The 21,417-nt window shown below is 38.4% G+C and overlaps 1 protein-coding gene across 2 annotated transcripts; it reads left to right on the top strand.

Moving 5' to 3' along the window:
• Positions 1 to 2,386: 2,386 nt before the first annotated feature.
• On the top strand, positions 2,387 to 20,771 carry kiz (kizuna centrosomal protein). Of its 2 annotated transcripts, XM_055161685.1 has the most exons (16): positions 2,387 to 2,469; positions 3,021 to 3,136; positions 4,110 to 4,172; positions 4,315 to 4,477; positions 5,468 to 5,542; positions 6,545 to 7,046; positions 7,186 to 7,414; positions 9,311 to 9,430; positions 9,644 to 9,808; positions 10,931 to 11,081; positions 12,518 to 12,662; positions 13,084 to 13,146; positions 14,101 to 14,193; positions 14,388 to 14,454; positions 19,576 to 19,622; positions 20,346 to 20,771. In XM_055161685.1, the coding sequence occupies exons 2-16, from the start codon at positions 3,072 to 3,074 to the stop codon at positions 20,447 to 20,449; spliced, it is 2,052 nt and encodes a 683-aa protein (XP_055017660.1). In that variant the 5' UTR covers positions 2,387 to 2,469; positions 3,021 to 3,071; the 3' UTR covers positions 20,450 to 20,771. The 2 variants fall into 2 exon arrangements, with proteins under 2 accessions (XP_055017660.1, XP_055017658.1); XM_055161683.1 differs by lacking the exon at positions 2,387 to 2,469 and having other exon boundaries at positions 2,990 to 3,136.
• The last annotated feature ends 646 nt before the right edge of the window (positions 20,772 to 21,417 follow it).

Here is a 21,417-nt window from a genome sequence, read left to right as displayed (position 1 = left end):
ATTTGACCTGGAAGGGTAAAGCCACATACAGCCAATGACTTTCAGCTGCAGAGTCAACCCACTATGACCCCTGCAAGGCTCAGGAGAGGATATGGTCCTCATACAAACAAATAAGGCTCTTTCAAAAATCTGAACATGGAGCTGTCCAGTAAGCCCCGTATGCACAGAGGTCATTCTGATCAAGGGGGCACTGAGATAATTCAAACATTAGGAAGAATTGCAATTACATTTATGATTTATCTTTTAATAATATAATTTTGTTCAAAGTTCATACTTTAAATGTGTGAAAAACGATTAACCCTGAAATATTAACTGACAAACTAATACGAGAATCACATTTCAGAACATTTCATGTTTGTAGAGATGTAAACAGGGTTAACAGCTTCAAAATAGGATAAGATCCCGTGGAGAAACACAGGGACATGAAGAAGAAGACATTTGTAGAGGTATGGTACTTAAAAAACACAGCCTTTGTAATTTGCTAATTGCAGCCATTCAAATTTGATTTCGATTAGATTTCGATTAGCCCTGTCAAACAGGCATTCACACACTAAAAGCCTGTGCAGATAGATTCGATGTAAATATTCATGACTTATTAATGTACATTGTGTCATAGTTGTTCATTAGAAACCATCCTACTTGATCTGACTGTCAAAAATATTTTAAGGTAAGCGATAGTGGCTTCAGACATTTTACTTCTAGACACTAGAGGTATACCTTGTAGTAATACATTGCATTTTACTGTTGTACTAGTACTTGTACGAGTGTTAACAACCGAAGTCACCAGGGACCAAAGCCTGGCCTGTCACATACCTGACCCAAACAGTTGGCCCACATGAATCTGATCACCTGACAACTACATATGTTGCTCTTTGTCACTGCTGCACTGCACTGTTGCTATCAGCTGTCACTCACACTACACACAGACCATATAGCTGTCAATCTAGAATATGGTGCCTTCCTCCAGCTCAGACCTCATCCCTGCTCACATCCAAAAGGCAAACAATAGAAACACAAGAAAAGAGGAAAACAAACCCACTGCACTGGCACATGGTAAGAGTGTCCCAACAACAGAGCCATTGTCATTAGGATTGAGAGTCTTTGTTTAAAAGCACACTAAGGCTTTGTGTTCTCAGACGGCACTCGAGACTGCACTGATGTTTATTCAAATATCCGACAAGTGCTACAGCATGGTACTTCTCATTTTTATCAGTGAGAGAGAGGCAGATGGGAAAATACTGTATGTTAGCCATGTTTTTATGATATTATTAAATGGTATTGGTTGGGGATTTTCAACTAAATAGCACTTAACCCAACTGTTGTCCTTGTGCTCAAAATCCTTGAAGAACAATATGTTTTAAAGTATAGCCGAAAATGTCATTGTCAAAATTATAACGTCTTTTCTTTGTATAAACAAAAACGAAAAGATGAACTTAAAAAAAATTGAGTTTTTGCACCCAGTGAGACATAAATAAACAAATACTGGGAAACAATAGGTACTAGAGGCACAAAAATGGCACTGAAATGATAAGTGACTTTCGAATAATTGTCTTTGTTAAGTTATAAAATTTAGTCTGACTCGCTGTATTTGGCAACTTCAATTTGATATTTTCCCATGGACGAGAAAGAGAGATTTGTATTAACCCTAAACACTGCTTCAGTATCTAAGTGATGAAAACCAGCACAGAGGAAGAACAGCTACAAAAGGAAGATAAAGCTAACGCCACAGAGAGGTGAGCCAACTGTTCCAAGTCTTAAACAAGGGGGTGTGCTGTGGGGAATGGAGATAATTTAGCATTTGTGTAAGCTGTTTATCAAATTATTAACTGCACAGATGTTTGTGACTTGCTGGGGGCAGAACAGGGGCTCTGCCAGCCAAAGGGAACAAAGGTCTGAATCATTCAATGGTGATGTGCTCTGAATACCAATTTAATTTACTAGCTGTTAATTCTCATGCAAATTCTGACCTCTTTTAGGGCATACAAATAGCCATACACATTAGATGTCTTCAGAGCGACAACGTAAAGGGGAAAGACAGTGAAAGTAGAGCACAAAAGTATACAGTTACAATAAGTAGTGTAAAAAATACAATAGTCTTTTATTTATTGCTACAACTTGCTTAATCTTGATGTGATGCATTTGATTAATCACTATTATATGGGCAAAAGCATACATGCATCTATCTAAAAATGTATAAAAATGTCAATATCTATTGTCTTACTTGCAGCAAGTCTTTGTGCCTTGGATGTTGCTGTGAAGCTGCCATGTACCTGGCCCTATTACAAAATACAGATTGAATTTAGGAAGGTACTACAAAATAAACATCTGTAATAGTGTATTCATAAAAAAGTAACGTCTGATATAAAATGAACTCACGTAATGGTGAAGCGCAGTTGGAACAGCAGCAGTGAATATCCAATTTACTTCCTGTGCTCCAAAGGGACACCTTCCAGCTCAACAAAAACATTGGTAACGATATCAATTATACATGATGCAGGGGGCAAACAAGAGAAATTATTTCACAGAAAAAAGCTTCATAAAGAGATGTTAAATATAGGTCTTAGAAAAGAACAACAATAGAAAATGAGACAGACATAAGGAAAATATTTTCTTGTGTGTATTTGAATACATACAAAGATTTTTAAAAATTGATTAAAAAGTATAATCAACAGTAAAATAAAGAGAATATACTGTATATGACATCTTGCGTTCTAGTCCTCATAATTTCGTCAGTTTATTCAGGCAAAACTACACTGTGCGCCTCACCTTCATGATATTTTGGCTTTAAATATTAACAGGTAATGTAAAGTTCACAAATCAACTTCTTAATTTCATCGATATGGTGTCTTAAAACCACAGAGAACATGCTTAAAACTAATGTTATTGTAGAAGCTCCGCCCGAACAGCCTAAAACCACGCGCCTGCATGCTGCTCACGTGACTGCTGTGTTTTGGGAGCAAAGATTTGTGGGAAGTGGTGCTCATGGTGACCGATGTAAACATCCTCCTTTCTCTTCCCAGCTCCATCCCGACTTAACGAGCTAGCTAAGGTTGTGGAATCAAGTTAGCACAATGAATTACAATGGGGACCAATATTATGAAAAAATAACGACAATTCAGCAAAGCATGTATAAAAGGTAAGCATCACAGTTTCGTACTAACACGACAGGTTAGTGCACGTACGCTACGGGTCTGTTTTTGCTAACGTTAGCTGGGATGCTAACAGGAAAAAATGAAAATATGTTAAATAGATATCAATTTGAAACGTCTTATGTAGCATTAGTTACTTACGTAGTTATCAGTTACTTACATAAATATAAGAAACTTTATTTTATTTGTATAAAACGAACATTTTGAAAAATGGATATAGCCAGACTTAACCTTCTTTGTTCAGTTTGTTGACATAACATTAACTTTATTTGTTACAAAAAATTGATAGGGAATTTTAAAAATCCTAACAGGAGCTACTATTTGAATAAACTAGATCTTACTGAAAATTGTTTCATTTCGCCTAGTTTTGGGAGTTAAAACATTAGCAAACCATTCTGTAGCCTACAAGAGAGAGAAGTGTTGGGTGATACTTTATGTACCCATGAGAGGAAATATGTATTTTCAGAAACTGGCCCTTGAAGTTAAAGGTGCGCTGTAGAGACCACAATTGTGGAGACTAAACCAGGCCAAGTTACAGCTCAGATCTGTGGAGAAGCAACCCTGCTCACATTCAGAATGCCTGTTTTTCTAGGTATTTCTGAGCAGCAATACCACCTGTAATTGATTATATTGTTTTCAGGTGAATGCTTGTATGTTGAGAGAGCAAACTTACCTAAACAGAAAACAAAACAAAGACAGTTGGTTGTGTAGCTGCAAATGTCTGGCCAGACTTAAAAAACATCCATGGAGATACATTTGCAAAACATGTGAAAAAGTAATTAAAAATACATGTGGAACAACCTGAAAAGCTGCTGCTGGATCACTGGTAAATGCTTTTATCACACTATAGTGTCAGAAGAACACTTTTGAACGCTACATTTAATATTTAGCATCTTGAAATCTCTATTAGTTTAATACGAAGTCAACATAAATTCTTTGATGTTGTGTCTGGATTTATAGTGAGAAGAGGAGACTTGAATTGGAGAGACAGCTCTTTGCCTATTGCAGATCTGATAAAAGAATGTAAGTTGCAAATTAATGGCGTTAAGTGTAGCCTACATTTTGTCTTCATCTATTGGACTCTTTCATGTAGCTTATTTGTTTACCCTTTCTCAGAAGATAATACACCTGATTGGTAACATTACTAGCTCTTAATTGCTTTCAGTTCACAGATAAAGTTTTCCAAACTGCGCACATATCTGAAGGAAATTTCAACCAGAGAGGAGCAAGCAAAAATGAGAAATCTTGATCTTCTGAGAGAGGTGGAGAGAATAGAAATTAGCATGAAGAAGTACCAACCAAACCATGGCTCTCTGCTGAAACTAAAGGTGACCATATGCTACGATTGGTGTTAATAAAATGCACTTGCAGCAATACTTTCTACTGGTATAAAAACACTACATGTTTTGATGCTCAAGTATTTTTCAAATTCTAATTGAATTGGTAGAGCAACAAAAGACATTGCTTTTGTGACTATAGACTGTGCAGTTCAGTGAAATATAGACAATGAACTCGTCCGATTACCACTATAAATGGCTGTGCTTTACAACGTAATATCAAATTAACACAATATTTTCATTATGACTAACTGCCCATACACTGGAGTGCATCCTCTTCCCTCAAGCAGTTACTTTATTTGCTTTTATTATTATTATGTTAAAAGACGCCTCTGTGTGGACTTTTTTTTTTAACATAGCTTGCCATTTGTCTTGTTATTCATGATAAATGTATTTATTATTTGTACACTGAATGGTTGCTCATTTACAGGTAAAGGGGTAGATGTTACTTTAAGACGTGATAACCTAGGACTGGGTGATATAACCAAAAAATAAAATCTCAGTTTATTTATTTTATATTATTTTTTTGGCAACACTGGACGATTACGATTTTTCATTTCATTTTTGATTAAAATCAATGAAAGTCAGAGCCGGGACAGCTAGTCTTTCAAACATGGGAAGATCTTTGCACTTTTATTCTTATCATTTGCTCTTATTTAAGAAATTATAAACTGCATTCAGTTACATTTGTATAGTATCTAATAGTAATTACACAATAACCCTGCCTTGCAAGTAAGAAAGTCTGGAGTAGTTTCATAATAATTCTCTTTTTCACAATTTAGCAATTTTTCAAAATCTCAATTATTTAAATAAAACAAATAAATTAAATTGTCTAGCCATAAGATAACCTATTATTATACGTGTCAGTGTTTTTTTTTTTTATAGTGATTATTATAATAGTTACAATTATGAAGCATACATGAGTAAATTGTTTTACACATTGTATTATCTCATTTTAATTATGTATTTGTTCATGTACAGGCTGATGTTAGGACTACAATTTCCAAATTTATGGACACAAGAAAAAGATCAAATCAAGAAGCTGAATCAACAAAGGTAATTAAATGTTAAAATGCATCTATTTCTATTAATTGTCAGGCCCCTTTTGTACTTTTTATATTTATGTAATAATTTGTCATATATACATTATTCCTAGCAAATCTTTTGTAATATTTGGATTAAAATGATGTATACTACTAACACCCGTGTCTAATCCTAACTGGTGCATCTGTACAAGCGATGCAGTTCAAACCCATAGTTGCTTTTCCCTTCACTTAACACAGTTAAAGCTCTTTTAGATGAAATGTCTAAGACAGCTCATAATAACTTGGAGCATGCTGTCTAGAGCAGTCACTTGTAACTGTGTGCACCCCCCTTCCTATACCCACCCCTCAGCGTCAATATTGTAATGAGCAAAATGGTACCGTCACTCCATTATGCATACAAGCCATTGGCTGGCAGTGTGCATGTCCCTCAGGCTGCAGCATTCATTAAGGGAAGCTTACCGGGCTGAAAGCTGGAGACAGATGATAACGGGATATGATTTTCATATTTAATACATTCCTTGGAAGAGCACACGCGTGCCACAGATTGATAGAAGAATCAATTGCTACTTTACTGAAACACTTTCTACTTTGCCCCGCAGCTACCGATGGAATCACTCAGCCAAGAAATTAACTTTTCCCCTTTTTTACCTACTTTGTGGATCTGCTAGGCAGGCTACATGGTTACAGTGAATGTTATTAAGCTGGTAACTGTTTGGTATTTAAGACGCTTATCAGAAAAGAAACAGAAGCCATGCTTTTTGTTATTATATTTTGTGGGAGGCTTTTTTACTTGACTCTCTCCTCCTCTTGGTGACACTGCAAACATGAATGAAAACATTAAAAGTTTTTGCATTGATCTTAAGACATTATTCTAAAATGCCTTTTAAAATAAATTCCAACCTTGGCCTTACTAACTACACTGTGACATTTGGATAATTATAAGTGGATAGTATACACAGGCACACTGCATGAGATTTTATGAAAATAGAACTATTCATCTTTTTAATTGCAGGTAAAAGTCATGGATTGTCTGGCCTTTACGGATCCAGTTAACAAACCAGCCGTGCTAAGTGCTGTGGGCCAGCAGACACATGACAGTTTGTCAAGTGCAAGCTCAGACCATATACTGCTGTCTTCTCCTAAGAGAAGCCTGAATTTCCACAAACCTGAGAGTGGCCTTTTAAAGGACTCCAGACCTGGCAGAGAGGATACCGTCAACAGTCAGGCTTATTTATCAGATGACATTTCAAGCTCAAATGATCCCCCTGATGGCAATAATTTGAGTGACAAACATGAAAGAATGACAGCTGCGCTCCCAACTGTTTGTGCATTGACAGTCAGTGTCCAAAACGTGCCTTCTGAACATAATGAACACAAACCTTCACCTCTAGTGACCTTGACAGCAGTTGATGAGAGGCTGTCTTCCTGCAGCAGTGGTCCCATGGGAGCCGAAAAAAACACTGGAGAGAAAGAACACACCTCTCAGTCACCAGGAATGGAAGATGCAGAAAGAGGTTTTAAAAATTCCAAAAAGTACTACTAGTCAGGTTTTCCTTGGTTTCTGTGTAGTTTTGTATTGTCAAATGCTAAGAAATGTCATTATTGTGCATTCTTATTGTTTTCATTTTTGTATGTGTTTTTCTGTTTACTTAGGAAATTCTGAGAGTTCGCTGTCCTCAGAGGTGAACTTGTCAATAAGCAAATCTAGTGCTTTGTCCCTTTCGCTGACACAGTCTGAACTGGATGAAGACCTTGCAGAGAGTGAGGCGACTGACAAACAAGACCTCACTGGAGACAATGATAATCACTGCCAGCTCAGTCCAAAGTCTTCATTGCACTCTGAAAGAATTAGCTTTCCAACTGAAGGAGTGGCTATGGAGAGGTACTGAATGTCTATTTAATACTTTATTTCTGCATATTGTAAAGCAAAAAGCATCACCTGTCAGTGCCATCTGTTTAGATTTTGTAAATAAGAAACTGTGAAAAGAATGTTTTCCTCTATCACACCATGCCACATTTGAAATTGACTGATGGGATTGTGGCAGTCACAGTCCATGCCACTAGGCTCGGGAACTGCAGCAGTAGCAGTCATGCATCATGTACACAGAGCCCAAAACCTGTCACTAATATATAACATATACCAGTATAGCCATAATCCAAGATAATACTGTAACAGAGCAATTTTCTGCCTGAGAGACCACAGGAAGTCTCCAGTGGAGGAGGAAATTTGTGGCCCCTTAGAGTGTTACAGAGGGTGGGCATATGGACAGCTCTCACAACCACAAATCCTTAGCGTGACGATGGCCTCTGAGTTGAAGCATCATTTTGGATGGGTTGGAGACACATGAAATCCAAGCCTCTTCTTTTCCCACTAGTTCCTTGTTAGCAGGTACTTATTAATACTTGGAAAAACTAATAACTTTTTGTAACACAATATTTTTGTGTTGGTTATATGTTAATATGTCACACTGAAAAGAAAAATCTCTAGTTAGCCGGTGGTAGTATGGAGAAAACTTTCTTAGCGAACAACAGCATTGTATTAGTACTTAAATTTTACGTTTCACTCTATAAAAAATAACCATTAGTGAGACATAATTTAGAGAATGTCAGCGCTATCCCTGTTATTACTTGTGGTATATTTTCCTACCCCTTTTGTGTGTTACATTGGCCGCCTGTGTCGATGAGATTCCTTTGACACCAATCACTCAACAGTGAGGCCATTCCATGTGCTAAATCACCTTGAGGTCACCACTGCACACTGTTGAGCAATATCTCAGCAGAGAGGCTGACCTCTTCCTCCAAGCTAACAATGTGCTCCTGATGATGTCAGCGCATGGACAACAGCCGCATCTAAAGTGAGGTTACAGACCTTGACATGAAAGCCGGCAACAATACAATGAAAGGTTTGCGGAAAAAACCCAACTAATTCACTTTCTCCCTTTAAGGTCTCTTTTTGAAGAGCATTGACAAATAAAGTGGTAAGAGAAAGATGACTATTTCAAGGCCCATGGTGACGATAAAGAAAAAAGAGCCCAATCTTTTGCCTGTACTACTTCAGCCAGGCTCAAGAGGACTTAGCACAGACAGACTGCACACTACAGAATGTCATGGATATGATTCAAGCTGCCACCTTAATCAGGAGGTTTCCAGGAAACAACCTACAAAAAACAGGGGCAATTGTTTGCTGACCTCTAACCCAGGAGCCTGTTAAGATCGTCATAAATTCTCCTTTGGCCTCTGCAATACAAGAGGCTTATGATCTTTTGCTTGGTATTCTGGGAGAATTCATTATGGGCCGCCAACAGCTTAATGATTTAGATGGCAATAGGCTTTCTATTTACAAATGTATTAAGCACCTGTCTCCTGTTAGGATCAGATTTACCTATGAAGCTCATAGCAAAACACCCCAAGGTGCTGCCTCTCACTTTGAAAGATCTAAGATCTAAATGGTGCTATAAAGTTTATTATTGCTGTGTATATGAATACAAAGCTGATCAGGTCTACCTTAACAGTTCTACATGCACCTATTTGAATTTACTCAGGATCTGTGGCAGACACAATCACCTTAACATCCGACATTTGGAGATGTTGTCATGTTCTTAATGTGGAAGACTGATCGCACAGCACTTCCTCAAAGGCTTGTATAAAAACACAGATATGAGATATATCTCACTTTCTCTTTGATGAAAAGGCTGCTTGGTTAACAAATAGAACATTAATAATGTGACCTTCTGCATTTGTACTTCTTTTCATCACATTTACATGTAATGTTTTTCAGCCTGTCTCAGAAAGGTCTCTTCAAGCTGCTAGACACTATCGAAGGACAGATTCATGCTGAGCTAAGCGGAGTATATAGTAATTCTACCACTAACACGCAGGAACTCAACCGAATCATTAGGTAAACACCTTTTGTATTTGTTGACCGTGCTGTTTCAGTGTACTGTATTTCTACACCCATCCATGTGCATGTTTGTAGCATGATAACCCTTAAGTGTGGTTAGCGTGTGTGAAGTGCCAGCAGCTGTTGGACATTGTGCATATAGTGCTGACAAGCTGACTGGATTCATAGCTTTGTGACACAGTGTCTGACTGCTCTGTATATATCGGCCAGCTTTTGTAACAGCGGAGAGGACCTGAATGGCGTGGACCCTAAAGTGTGTGGAGCAGTCGTCCTTCATGAGCTGCAAAGGTTGTCGTGGAGTACAGAGAAGGGTTGCCTGCTTCCACTGGATCTAGTGAGTGCCCACCAATTCTCCACAAAGCCAAAGGAAATAAGGTAAGCTTTCACTTTTCAGTGAAGAAAATTATCTGTAAATAATTTTGTCTTATTTTCAGTTATAATGACAATTAGTATGATTTGTGTGTTGCTATAACCATTGTTGCCCAGTGTTGAAAAGGCTGAAAACCCTTAAGGCTTGTATTATGATGTACTGCAGTCTATATGTGCAAACAAAGATGCTTTGTGAAATATTTATTGTACAACACGCATATCAGTGCTCTAAAAGCTACAGGGTTCAATAGGCTTTTCTTCCCTTTAATAGAGAAACATGAACTTACACTGAGGTGAGCTCCACTATTGAAAGAAAAGAGTGGATGGCTGTCTGCACATTTTTTCCTTCTTTTGAACACACGGCATTGGAGAGGGCATGCACATAGAAATGCTGTTGAGATATTGCACATGACCATTTGATTCAGTCTCCCTTGTCCACAAATGTAAAGGTCATCTTTGGTGTCACCTCCTGAGGTAAAACGGCACGGGTGAATGTCATGAGTAAATTAAAATGCCCTATCTGTGACTTCCAGTCCTTTGGATAATGACTAGTTATACTCTAAGCCAAATCCATGCTCTGCTTCACTACTCTATTGATTTCACTGAGACCTTTTCTGCGCTATACTCAGTCCACTGACACACATCTAGTGGTGTCCCTCTCCCTCTGAGATGCATACTGTGTCTATGACCTTCTTTCGACATCTCAAATTGTTGACAGTGTCTAGTTGGTATTAACTGGAATTTATAAATTCTTCAGTGTTAAAAACATTAACAAACAGCCCTTCTATCACAGTTTATATTGTGTGATTAAGAATTCTTGAGAGATTCTGTACATGCTTATCAATTACTCTTTATTTAGTAACAATGTTTCAATATTTGGAGTAGGACACAATAAGTTTTTTAAACTTCAACCTACTCCTTTTGAGCACCAGAAATGGTCCCAACGTATGTACATGTACATATCCTTGTGTTTGTAATGTATAGTATGTAATGTATACAGACATGTTGCTCAAACAAATAAAAATTTAATGAAAAATGAAATATTCATTTACATTTTTATTTAGCTTTTATTTAATTTAAATTGTATTTTATTTTTTGTCCCTGTTTTCTGCACCTTGGCACACATAGTGACTGTCTCCTGCCTGATGCCGCTCAGCTGTGGGATCGCTGGTTCAAGCACGCCCTTCTGCTCAAGGAGCATCATGTCCTCAGTACTGAGCACTTGGTCCAGCTGTTCACACCACTGCTGCTGGAGCGCCATGCCACATACGGCCACCAGGTAGCGTAGGAGGAACACTTTTTGTCACTACACATGGCCAGACAAAACACTGAGCAAACCAAATGTTTTTGTAGGTGCACACAAATAATGCAGCCACATTTAGTAGAATGATCAGCCTCCTTCAACTGTACTGCAGCCAATTAAAAAGTGAAATCAAAGGCAGTTGCCAATTTTGCCAATTTTTTTTATTTATTTTTTTTTGCTTGTAGGGTGCGTAACATTTCAGTGGCATTTTTACACACTCGTTTTGATAGGTCTCTTGTGCCTTGGGAGATGTGGTTTTAGTGTGACACAATACGAGAGCCAATGAGGGTGACTGTAGAGCCTCTTGAATATATGAACTAACAAAAGCAAAAGGGACGTGTTGCTAGCTTCATCATTGTGCACAAGAGGAAAAGCATGAGTGATATCTTTCTCTCACTCTGTATATTTCCTTCTGGCTGTCTCCTCTGTCCTCTCATACAACAGCTGACTCTCCATGCGCAAGAGCAAACACAAATTTCCATTCACGTCTTGCCACACTGCCTAGCTACTCTAACAAATGGGAGCATGCAACTCGTATGCACAGGCTCAAAGAGACCCTTTGAATATTCAAGTGCTCACAGTTGCATTCATTGATATTTAAAATGCAGTGAGCTGCGAGGGCCTTTGGCCGACAATATATCTGACTATAAGTAAAAAAAAAAAAAAAAGAACTAAGTTGTGTATCTGAACCAAGATCAAGTTTAAGTTTTTTTTTTCCTTTTTTGAGTTTTTGTCCCCTTTTCCTATTGCTCAAATGTAACCGTACTGACTTTGTCGGACTGATAAAAATAAAGACACCATGCCTAAAGTTTGTCATTGTCAAATCCTCCTGATCCTCCTCTCCATATTAGCGCTCATTAAAAGTTGCACAGGGCCATCTAAGGATGAGAGGCACTCTTTGATGACAAAAGAGATGATAGCGTAGATGACAATGGCTGGATTTCAGGGGAGGCAGAAATCGCTGTGTGGCATCTTCCTGCTACTCATCTGCTGAACAGCTTTTCTTAATTGTGTATCCTCATCTCCCTGGAGATAAAACTGAGCTGGAGAGGGAGGAAGAGAGGAGTTTGACTGCTCCTCTCCACTAGAAGGAGAGATATCCTGAACCTGCTACACATTAACACTGGGGTGATTGCATTATTTAGGTGCTTTTCTAATCTCATGGATGAGAAGAGAGGGGAGAAAAAGTGTGATTGAGTGCAGCAGTGAAAGTGGCTGAATTTCTTTTTAGTCAAATGAGTGAGAGTATTTCAAGTTATTTTCTCTTGGTTGTTTGAGTATGCACCGTAGCTGCAGCCTTGTGTGAGCAGCCATGGCCAATATAAATGACTTGCCTAATCATTGAGGATTTAATTTAACACTTCCTTCACATTGGAACAATTAAGAGTGGTTTTAATTTGTGCTGCTCGTAGGCCAAAGTGCTGCTGAGGACACTTCTGTCCCGGTCCAGTGAGGAGTGCCCCTCAGCAGAGGACCGCAGTGATGTTTCTTCTTTTGGCCCAACTCCTCAGCCTCACTCCAGAGTCATGAGGTCACCACAGAAACAACACAGCACAGGTGGAGCACATTGTCTTTATTATTATTTTATTTGTGCATTTATTGGACATTCTGTATTAGGGCTGGGCAATTAAGATAATAATTAATGATTAATAGAAATATATATAATTTGCAGATCACAGTTATTGGTATGGTTGACACTGTTCAGTGTTAGAGGAGAAAAATAATATATTTTCATAGGTTTCCTTTTAGATGAGTTCTTTCCAAACTATGACCAGCAGTGGAAAGTGTTAGGACTATTGCTGCAATCCTCTGCAATTAGCAATAATGTCTTATGTTAAAATCTATTTTATCATTTAGTTTGTGTGAGTCTTTTTAACAACTTCATATTCTGTGCCGTAAACCCCCTTTCCTATTTGTATCCCTGTGCTCCTTTCTTCCCTGCCTCGTCTCCTCACTATGTGCTTCCCTTTTCTTACAGAACTACAAAGTAGTGAAGAGGACGGCCAGGACGAAAGCCCTGTGGAAAGTGTTCCTATTAGAGGTAAAAAGGCATTGCCTATGCCTCAGCATTCAAACTGTTCTTATGTTGTGGCTTGTTTCTTCCCACTGCAGTGAATAATGGGCTCTTTTACGCAATGGTTGAGCCAGGATGATCAAGGTGAATCCAGGGTCAAAGTCCCACCTGAAGAGCTGTGCTAGTTCTCTCTAATTATCTCTGAGAAAACACTATCCATGTTTTCAGCTTGGTCTGTGGCATTCTGGTCAAATTCATTGGCTCCACATAATGTAGCTACTTTAATTGTAAGGACACCCGGGTGGGAAGCACAGGAGATGTGTCATTGCCTCTCATTATCGCCTAAACAATGAGCGACATTGCTGGACTTGAAAATACTAGATGTAAAAGCATCCTGGCAGCAGTTGGTGTGCCCATCCCTCAGCTGCACCTCTGAAATGTAAAGCGATTCTATATTCTTGCCCATCAGATTTCCTACTGGGTTTTTCATGTGTCCATCCCCAAGGTGCACAGCCAGCAAAATGAGTCCAGTTTCTATTATCTCCACTTAATCAAAAGAAATATTACAAAAACATGACTAAAGATTTTACCAGGAAAGGGGTTTACTGTTCTAGTAATGTGGTAATCACATAGCATGACCTTGGGGCTGTAAGTAATTGCCAGTGCATACAATGTCCACCTCATGTGGCTTTGGATTATGGTTAGACCAATTCCAACTGTGTAAAAAAGTACTGTGTGGATTTTTTTTATAGCCAGAATTATACAAAAAAAATATTTTTGTCATTCACACAATAAGTAGGCAATTCCCCTAACCATTTTATGTGATTAATTTGATTCTCTTTTTTTATTATATATAAACTAGCTAAGAAGGACCAGCTATAACTGTTTGATTAAAACATGTCAAACAATGCTGCTAGGTCTTCTTATACAGACAAACAGAACAGTAGAAACAGATCAGAAACTGTTTTGTTTTTTCTACAGAGTCAAAAGCATATCAGTTGCTCAAACAATCAGCCATGCAGAAAAGAAGTCTGAGTTCTAAAGAAGAGGATGGTGAAGAATGCGACCTCTCCGGTAAGAGAATTGGCCAATAGCAGTTGAGGGTGACAGATGATGTGTGCACAGTTTTATGTATAAACATGACATATATTTTGTTATCACAAAAAATGTTACCTTAAGTAGAAGTATGTTATTTGGTGTCACCGTGTTTTGAAACTGTCACCTAGTAGGTTTTTGGAGTTGTTCTGATTATGTTTTCTTTTTTAAAGGAATAAGTGACCATCAAGAGGACTCGGGGTGGGCCAAACGCTCCTTACATCAAGACCCTTACCCCGGGTAAAAACACTGTTTATTATTCTACGGGCCACAGGAAATGGGCCACCAGACACCAAAGTGCCTCGTGTCCATTTGCATGGCGGCTCTGATAATTCCCTGTTCATTTCCATAAGATCAAGGGTGTGCCACCCATTAACTTGCTCACAAAGACAAAAGGCCCCTAAGCCCCTCATACTTACTGTTTGCTTAATTTAACTGGTTTCTGAAAAACAAACAAAAACAATTTGTAATTTTACATCATAACTATCTTCAGACTTGTTGGTAAAATACAAACCGATCAGGTCAAGAACAGAATGAGGAATGACAGTTTTGGTAGAAGAGGACTCAAGTGTTGACAATGAGAAATGTCCTTTTAGTTTATATCCTTGAAACACGCTTAGACAGCTGAAATCAGAGACCTAAGTGGGGTGGAAAAGAATATCTAATGATAAATAGCTTGGTGGAGGCTAACACCATCACGGATACATTTGAATATCCACACGACTTCATCAAATCTGCAATTGCATGCCGGGTCCTCAGAGCACCTCTTCACTGCGAACCCATTTTGGCTGTAGTAATGGCTGGGTAAACGTTATGAGGAATAATCTTCTCTGATTTCATGTGATTACTGGGCACCATGCTGACACAAGGGCTGAAGTCTGTATCTCCCTGGCCTGGCAATCCGGCACTCCCAGTCTGCCTATTAGCCCTGGGAAGGGCCTAATGGGCTGGCTCTATTGTGGTCCTCATTGCTGCCGATGTCTACCACTGCCAGCCCTAGTGACCACCCTCTTTAATAAACATGAGCCAATTTTAGACCTAGACCCACTCAGAATGTGATTAATGTGCATGGAAGGGCCACAATATGTGTGATTAAATACAAATTTCAGAGCAGAAAAAAAGATAAATAAATAAACAAAACCAAAAGATGCTACATGCTGTACTGAAATTCTTGTAATACCATGTATAAAATATAGTGAACAAATTGGTAGTTAATCTTTGCCCCCGTCTCCTCAGGTTAGTACTAACCATGACATACATGTTCTGACTGTCTTGGACACACATATAGACACTCCATTCTAGTGTTTCCATTCTTATATTTTCTCACCTAACTCATCTGGTATTCTTTTGGGTACTATTTCATTCCTGCCCTTTCTCCATCGCTGTGCACCTTTTTATTCCCATCTTGTGTATGTACTACCCCCTCCTCATCCTACTTGTTAATTATTTGCTTTATTTTGTCAGTGAGATGATGAGTGACTTCAAAAGAAGCAAATAGCTGGACTCTAAATACAAAAATTGCTTCCTCTCTGTTGTCTTAGACAATAATTATGATTTGTCAGTTAAGCCTGGACTACAGCAGAGGGATTGTAGTTTAAAGCAGAGGCTTTGGTGCAAAAATGCATTTATAGCCCTTTGTGAGGCTCCTCATTATGTGCGGGCCTGATTCATTAAGTAATTGGTTTGCAGTTGTTTACATGAGTATTAAGGCCTTCTATTCAGGGCCTTTGAGAGATACATTGTGCAAATGTTGCATGTTATGAATGCAGAATGAGAGGCAGGGGGCCAGTGCTATTGGCCAAACACTGCACTCCACTGAAAAGTGAGAGAAAAGCGCTGGGTGCTGCTTTGCATAGCAATGACTGGGGTCTTAATAAGCTTTACAGATTAAATACATGCAGTCTATACACGATGCAAAGAGATACTCTTAACACATTTATATGTGTTCATTTCACTATTATGGTGTTTGAGAGAATTGAGGTCTTTCATATTTTTTTTTCTCTCTTCGTCTTTGCTCACTCCCACACAGCGTTTTTCAGGCAGATACTTTTATCAAATGTGCTGTTTATTGTATTATAACTGGCGGGGAAGCGACTGATCTGCAACATTTATTAAGGATTTGTCCATTAAAAATCTTTTGCTGTCTTTGTGAGTGGCAAAGTAAAATCACTTTGTGGTTGAGTGGGGATGAAAGGAATATTGCACGAAGGAGTGAGTCTTAATAAGCAGCTGCACTCCATGTAAAGACCACTTGTTCCCCTTTGTATACCAGTGCATGCCACTGCTTCCTCTCGTGCAAAGCAGCATTGTGCTATATACTGTAGACATTTCAGGCACCATTCTTTTTCTTACTTTTATTGTTTTGTTATCTTTATAATGCTTCCTTGTTTTTAACTAGAACATCTTTATGTGTACTGATAAAAAACATTTTTATACAGGTTAATACAAGTAGTGTGGCACAGGCTGAAAAGTGTAAGTTTGAAGAGGTAAATGAAGATGCATTTAAGATTTTTTCAACTATTGCCTTTTTTGAGTAATAATATTCTTTGTTTTTGTTTATTTATATATAGATAGATAGATATAGATATAGATATAGATATATATACACACACACACACTACATTAAATAAAGTTTTTTATGACCAGGGGAGGTCACTGTCCCGCAACGTCTTGAATGCTTTTCTTAGTAACTATGAAAAATACATGCATTCAAGTGCTGTACATTTTTGTGTTTTATTTTTCAGAATTGCCTCAGAGACTCAATTTGTAAAGATGCTGCTTCTTTTCTTTACGCTAGTCATCCTCATGTCTGCTCCATTCTCCCATAACCCCAACTTCAATTCAGATGCCTGGCCATGCTTAGTGATCTTCATCTGCAGTACCCAGTTGCAGCCAGCAGAGAGCACTCACATGCTAGAAAGAGCCCACTCATCAGGCGCTTGTCCCCTGTGCTGTTGGACCCCTCTGAAGGCTATATCCTGCTCCCATTGAGGCGCAGACAGAGCAGTGTTTCTGATAGTCGGCTCTGGGATAGGAGTAGGAGTAGATGGGAGTGATGAGGTGATGGGGCTCCCTTTACCTTTAGACAGCCACTGCTGCGTTAAAAGTGCCATTGTGCTATTAGCATCCGTGTGTGGGTGGCAGGAGCTTAAAAAAAGACAAGGTAAATAAAGGCAGTTTTCCAGCCAGCATTGTGTCCAAGCAGTTGTTTAGTGCTAGATAAGCATTATTTCATACACCACACAGTGGTATATTTTTGTCAGATCTGTCATATTTGTTGCATTATGAGTTTTGAATATATGGTGTGTATTGGGGTATCTATTTGGTAATGCATGTGTAGAACTATGTGTTCAGTGGCATTGTTTGAACTAATATCCCTTAATTATTCAAATACTGAAATAGGTTTCAGTTTATTTGTCTGAATGGCTATAGAGGGCATCCCTATTTTGTCATAAACTAAGCTATTATAGAAAATTATAGTGCCAAACTAAGTAGTCTGTATACAAATGTACAGGTCACATGGACTCAGTGATGTATATCAGACAGGAATAGATGTTAAAACGTGTCATAAACAACAATATGAAACAAATGTGTGGTGGAAACAGAGAATGAGCGAGGCATTGTGGAAAGAACATTGGAATTACAATAGCTGTAATTTGCATCATTTTACACATTTACCTCTCCCTCCCCGAGTTTATAAAATGCAGTCCAGCCCAGTCTTATATATTCAGATCATTGCCTCAATTAAGGGAAACTCAGCTGAAGATGAACTGGCATAAATGTTTATGGAAACGGAATATTAGATTGGCAGGGTCACATACAGACTGGGCTCCCTATGGTAATGGCTTCGTCTTGAAATCAATCCTGTCCCTTGCTGAAGTGGCACAGCTGATAGACCATTCCCATCCTGGGGGAAGTTGGAGAAAAGAAAAAGCCCAATTTACTGTCTGTAACAGCTATTATTGTGGCAAAAGAGAGGAAGTAATTGTATGGAATATGACACATTTCTGTGGCTTCAGGCTATGTATGCTTTTCGATTCTTAACTTTGGCAAATGGGTCCTCTATTCCCTATGGTTTAGTTGTTTTAGCATCTGTGCTTTAACTGACTGTTTAAGAGGCTCAGTGTGGATATCAGGCTTATGCTTTTGTGTTGGAGCTTTCATGGGCTGCCATATTATTTTCACTTCTTAATATGCATTTTTGAGTCTCTTTGCATAAAGTTCACCACATGAAAAATGAGTAACCAAGTCAAGTGTATATTGAAGTGCACATCATTTATACATCAAGAATAACCTTCAGGAGTTAATATCCTGCCAAAGCACATGCTATTGCCATCCACATTGTAGCATCAGTATCAAGTAAAATAAAACCAACATTACATTGTACTTTTGCTTTTAGGAGGACGTGTAAATGAATAAGCTATTTAATTTTTAAAAATCTGTTTTTGGCATAATTTTGTCTTTCTGTACCTATCTACTGATGGCCATGGGACAGTCCTAAACACTTTGGACAGTGTTTCATAGAAGAATACAAGAAACAAAATTGACTAATTGTAATGTAATGTAATGCTTAGGCGCTCTATGAAAACGGTCACCATTGAGGTATTTTTTTGTATTTTTGAGCATTTTGACTGGAATGCAGCTAGAATTGTCTCGTCCTTGTACTCAACATACATGGGGAATGGGAGGATTAAGTCTGTGTTATATACATTGTGACTGTTTAAGCATTCGCAGGCGCTCACAAGCGTACTAGGTTTTTCCCGTTTTCAGAGAGAAGCTCATCAGTTCTTGTAGCCTGAAAGACCCAGACAAATAAGCTATATAGATATGTATGCTAACCTGAGAGATGATGAGTATACATTGTGCACCTTTCAATAGGCTCTGTGAGGATGTAAATTAAAGAGGAGCCCTTTAATAGTGGAACCAGGGGGGCTTATTGCATATGCATTGAGCTAGATCAAAGCCTTTTTGGAGGTCACACATTTACATAGTGATATCACTGAAGCTATGGGAACCTGGCAACCTGGCAACCTGTGTTTTTGACACATTTTACAATAAAGAAGGACTTGTTTAAGTTCTTTGACACAATTGGGAACAGGAGTCAAAATAAGTCCCCTTCTGAAACTGTCCATTTCCTTTGGTTCCATAAACAGCATATAATTTTTATTTTTTTATTTTTTTTTCACAAGCTAATCAAAATAAATACAAACAAAGCTAAAAACCATTCAAACTTCCTGTGTGTTCTTTTGTATATTCCTTCTTTGTCCTATCTTTCATTAAAGCTATTTTTAGTTTAACATGATTTTATCAAAGAAAGTCTATGGCAATAACTTGCAAGGATAACATTTTTTGTGTTTTCAGAATGGAGGGAGCAAACTCAAAGGCTCATTCTGCTCTACAGTCAAAAGGTGAGTATAGACAAAGTTGCTTCAGTTGCTCACAAAAGACGATGTCAAAACAAGGTTAATTACATCGAACAGATTATGATAAAGAGGTTTGTGTGTGACTGATTGTAAATTTTTTAGTTTCAATCAAGCACCAACTGTTTGATTATATTTCTCTGTAAATGCAATAATGCTTCTGAAGTATTTGCTAATGGAAAATTACCTTGAAGCTAAAATCAGGTTAGTGAAAGCATGTATGCACGCTCTTAGCAGCTTTGCCCTGCTCACGGTTAAATGATAAAAAAAAAAAAAACATGTCTGAAAAGTACATTTAGGTCATATAGGAAGGGAAGGCTCTCCACAAACTTATTTTAGAGTACAAATTAAGATGAATAAAATAAGGGAGGACATCTAAGGCAGTCTCGACCTCCAGTTTTATAGTTGTCATTTGTATTAAGTTTTTAAAGATTCTATCAGATCACCCAAGGCATGTGAGTGAACAAGATGTAGATGCACTTTTTTCAAGTGCATAAAAGCAAGATTGTTAAGATTGTCATTGTGATATGAAACTCAAGGTAATCTTTGCTTCACTCCTTTCAAATGCTTATAAAGAGTGTGTAGAATTGGCTGTGTAAAAAAAAATATGTAAGAAGATGTAAAAGGTTACACTTAATATGAAGTGTGGAAGGGTAAACATTCTGCTCTGATAATGTCAACTTTTCTTTTTTCTGTCCTCTTCTGCAATAGCATTCTGGGGAGAATCAGATGACAGCTACTCTGAGATTGAAGCAGCCTTACGTCCTCAACCTTTCAACACAAACAATGTTGACACTGATGACTTCTACGACTAATAAGCTCTGAGCCCAGTATTTATTCTATGTACAATATTACATCAGAACATTCAAAGGAGCTTGCTGTGTGTGTAACCCACTAAATTTCTGCTCCACATTTGTAAATCAAATGCATTGCATATTGTAAAAACAAATAATATAATAAAAGGAGACGGCTCTCATGGGTAAAGTATGTGAAGAGTTGTCCAACACTCTGATGTTAACCCTGCTTCAGTCTCTTTATCTGAACAACTCTCCCGGCTCATAATAACAGCTCCAAATAGATTAAACTGATCTTTTAAAGCGATTTGTTTGCACTAGGCTGGAAATCATGCATTTTGAATGCTGCAAGCATCTCCGAGTGCTCTGCCTCCAGCCTGCTCGAGTGTAGTGATGTGAGTCACCTGTGAAACGACAAAGCACAATGGCCACTCTGCGCGCAGTGCCGTGACCTCTGACCCCTCTGAAGAGGCCCATCTCCCGGGGCACACAGTGTAGCGGCGCTAACAAACTCTGTGTTTAGAACATGTGGGCCAGCACTTAAATATTTGCATTTGTAGCCGCCGCATCTTTAATAAATGTGCTTATATGACACTTTTGCAGAAGCCAGGTCCAAATTGAACAGAGAAAATGAATCAGGGTCAGTACATCACGCACAATGGAGACCTTTGTTGCACACTGTTCTGTTCTATTTATAGCTGTGAGCCACTGTGTGGGAGGTTACATTTCCAAGTTTACATTTATAGTTCATTATGTCTGTGCTCGTGTGAATGTCCAAATGTGCAGCTCTGGGATGTAGTAAAAAGCCTCTGGCATCCAGTGTCAGTGAGATTCCATTAGTCAGCTTTAGGTGACTTTACATGCATGAACCTTTTAAAGTAGGACTCCACATTCATTACCAATAATGGCTGCGGACAGCCCTGACCCAGCAGAGAAAAGAGAACTGTGGCAGAATCATTTGGAGTTTGCTAAAAGGCTTTCTCACATAA

The sequence above is a fragment of the Boleophthalmus pectinirostris genome, unplaced genomic scaffold (assembly GCF_026225935.1).
Source record: "Boleophthalmus pectinirostris isolate CB_2022bp ecotype Guang Dong unplaced genomic scaffold, ASM2622593v1 HiC_scaffold_10, whole genome shotgun sequence".
Lineage (NCBI taxonomy): Eukaryota > Metazoa > Chordata > Actinopteri > Gobiiformes > Gobiidae > Boleophthalmus > Boleophthalmus pectinirostris.
The sequence above is the reverse complement of the archived record's forward strand: the minus strand, read 5'-3'. Positions and strand labels throughout refer to the sequence as shown.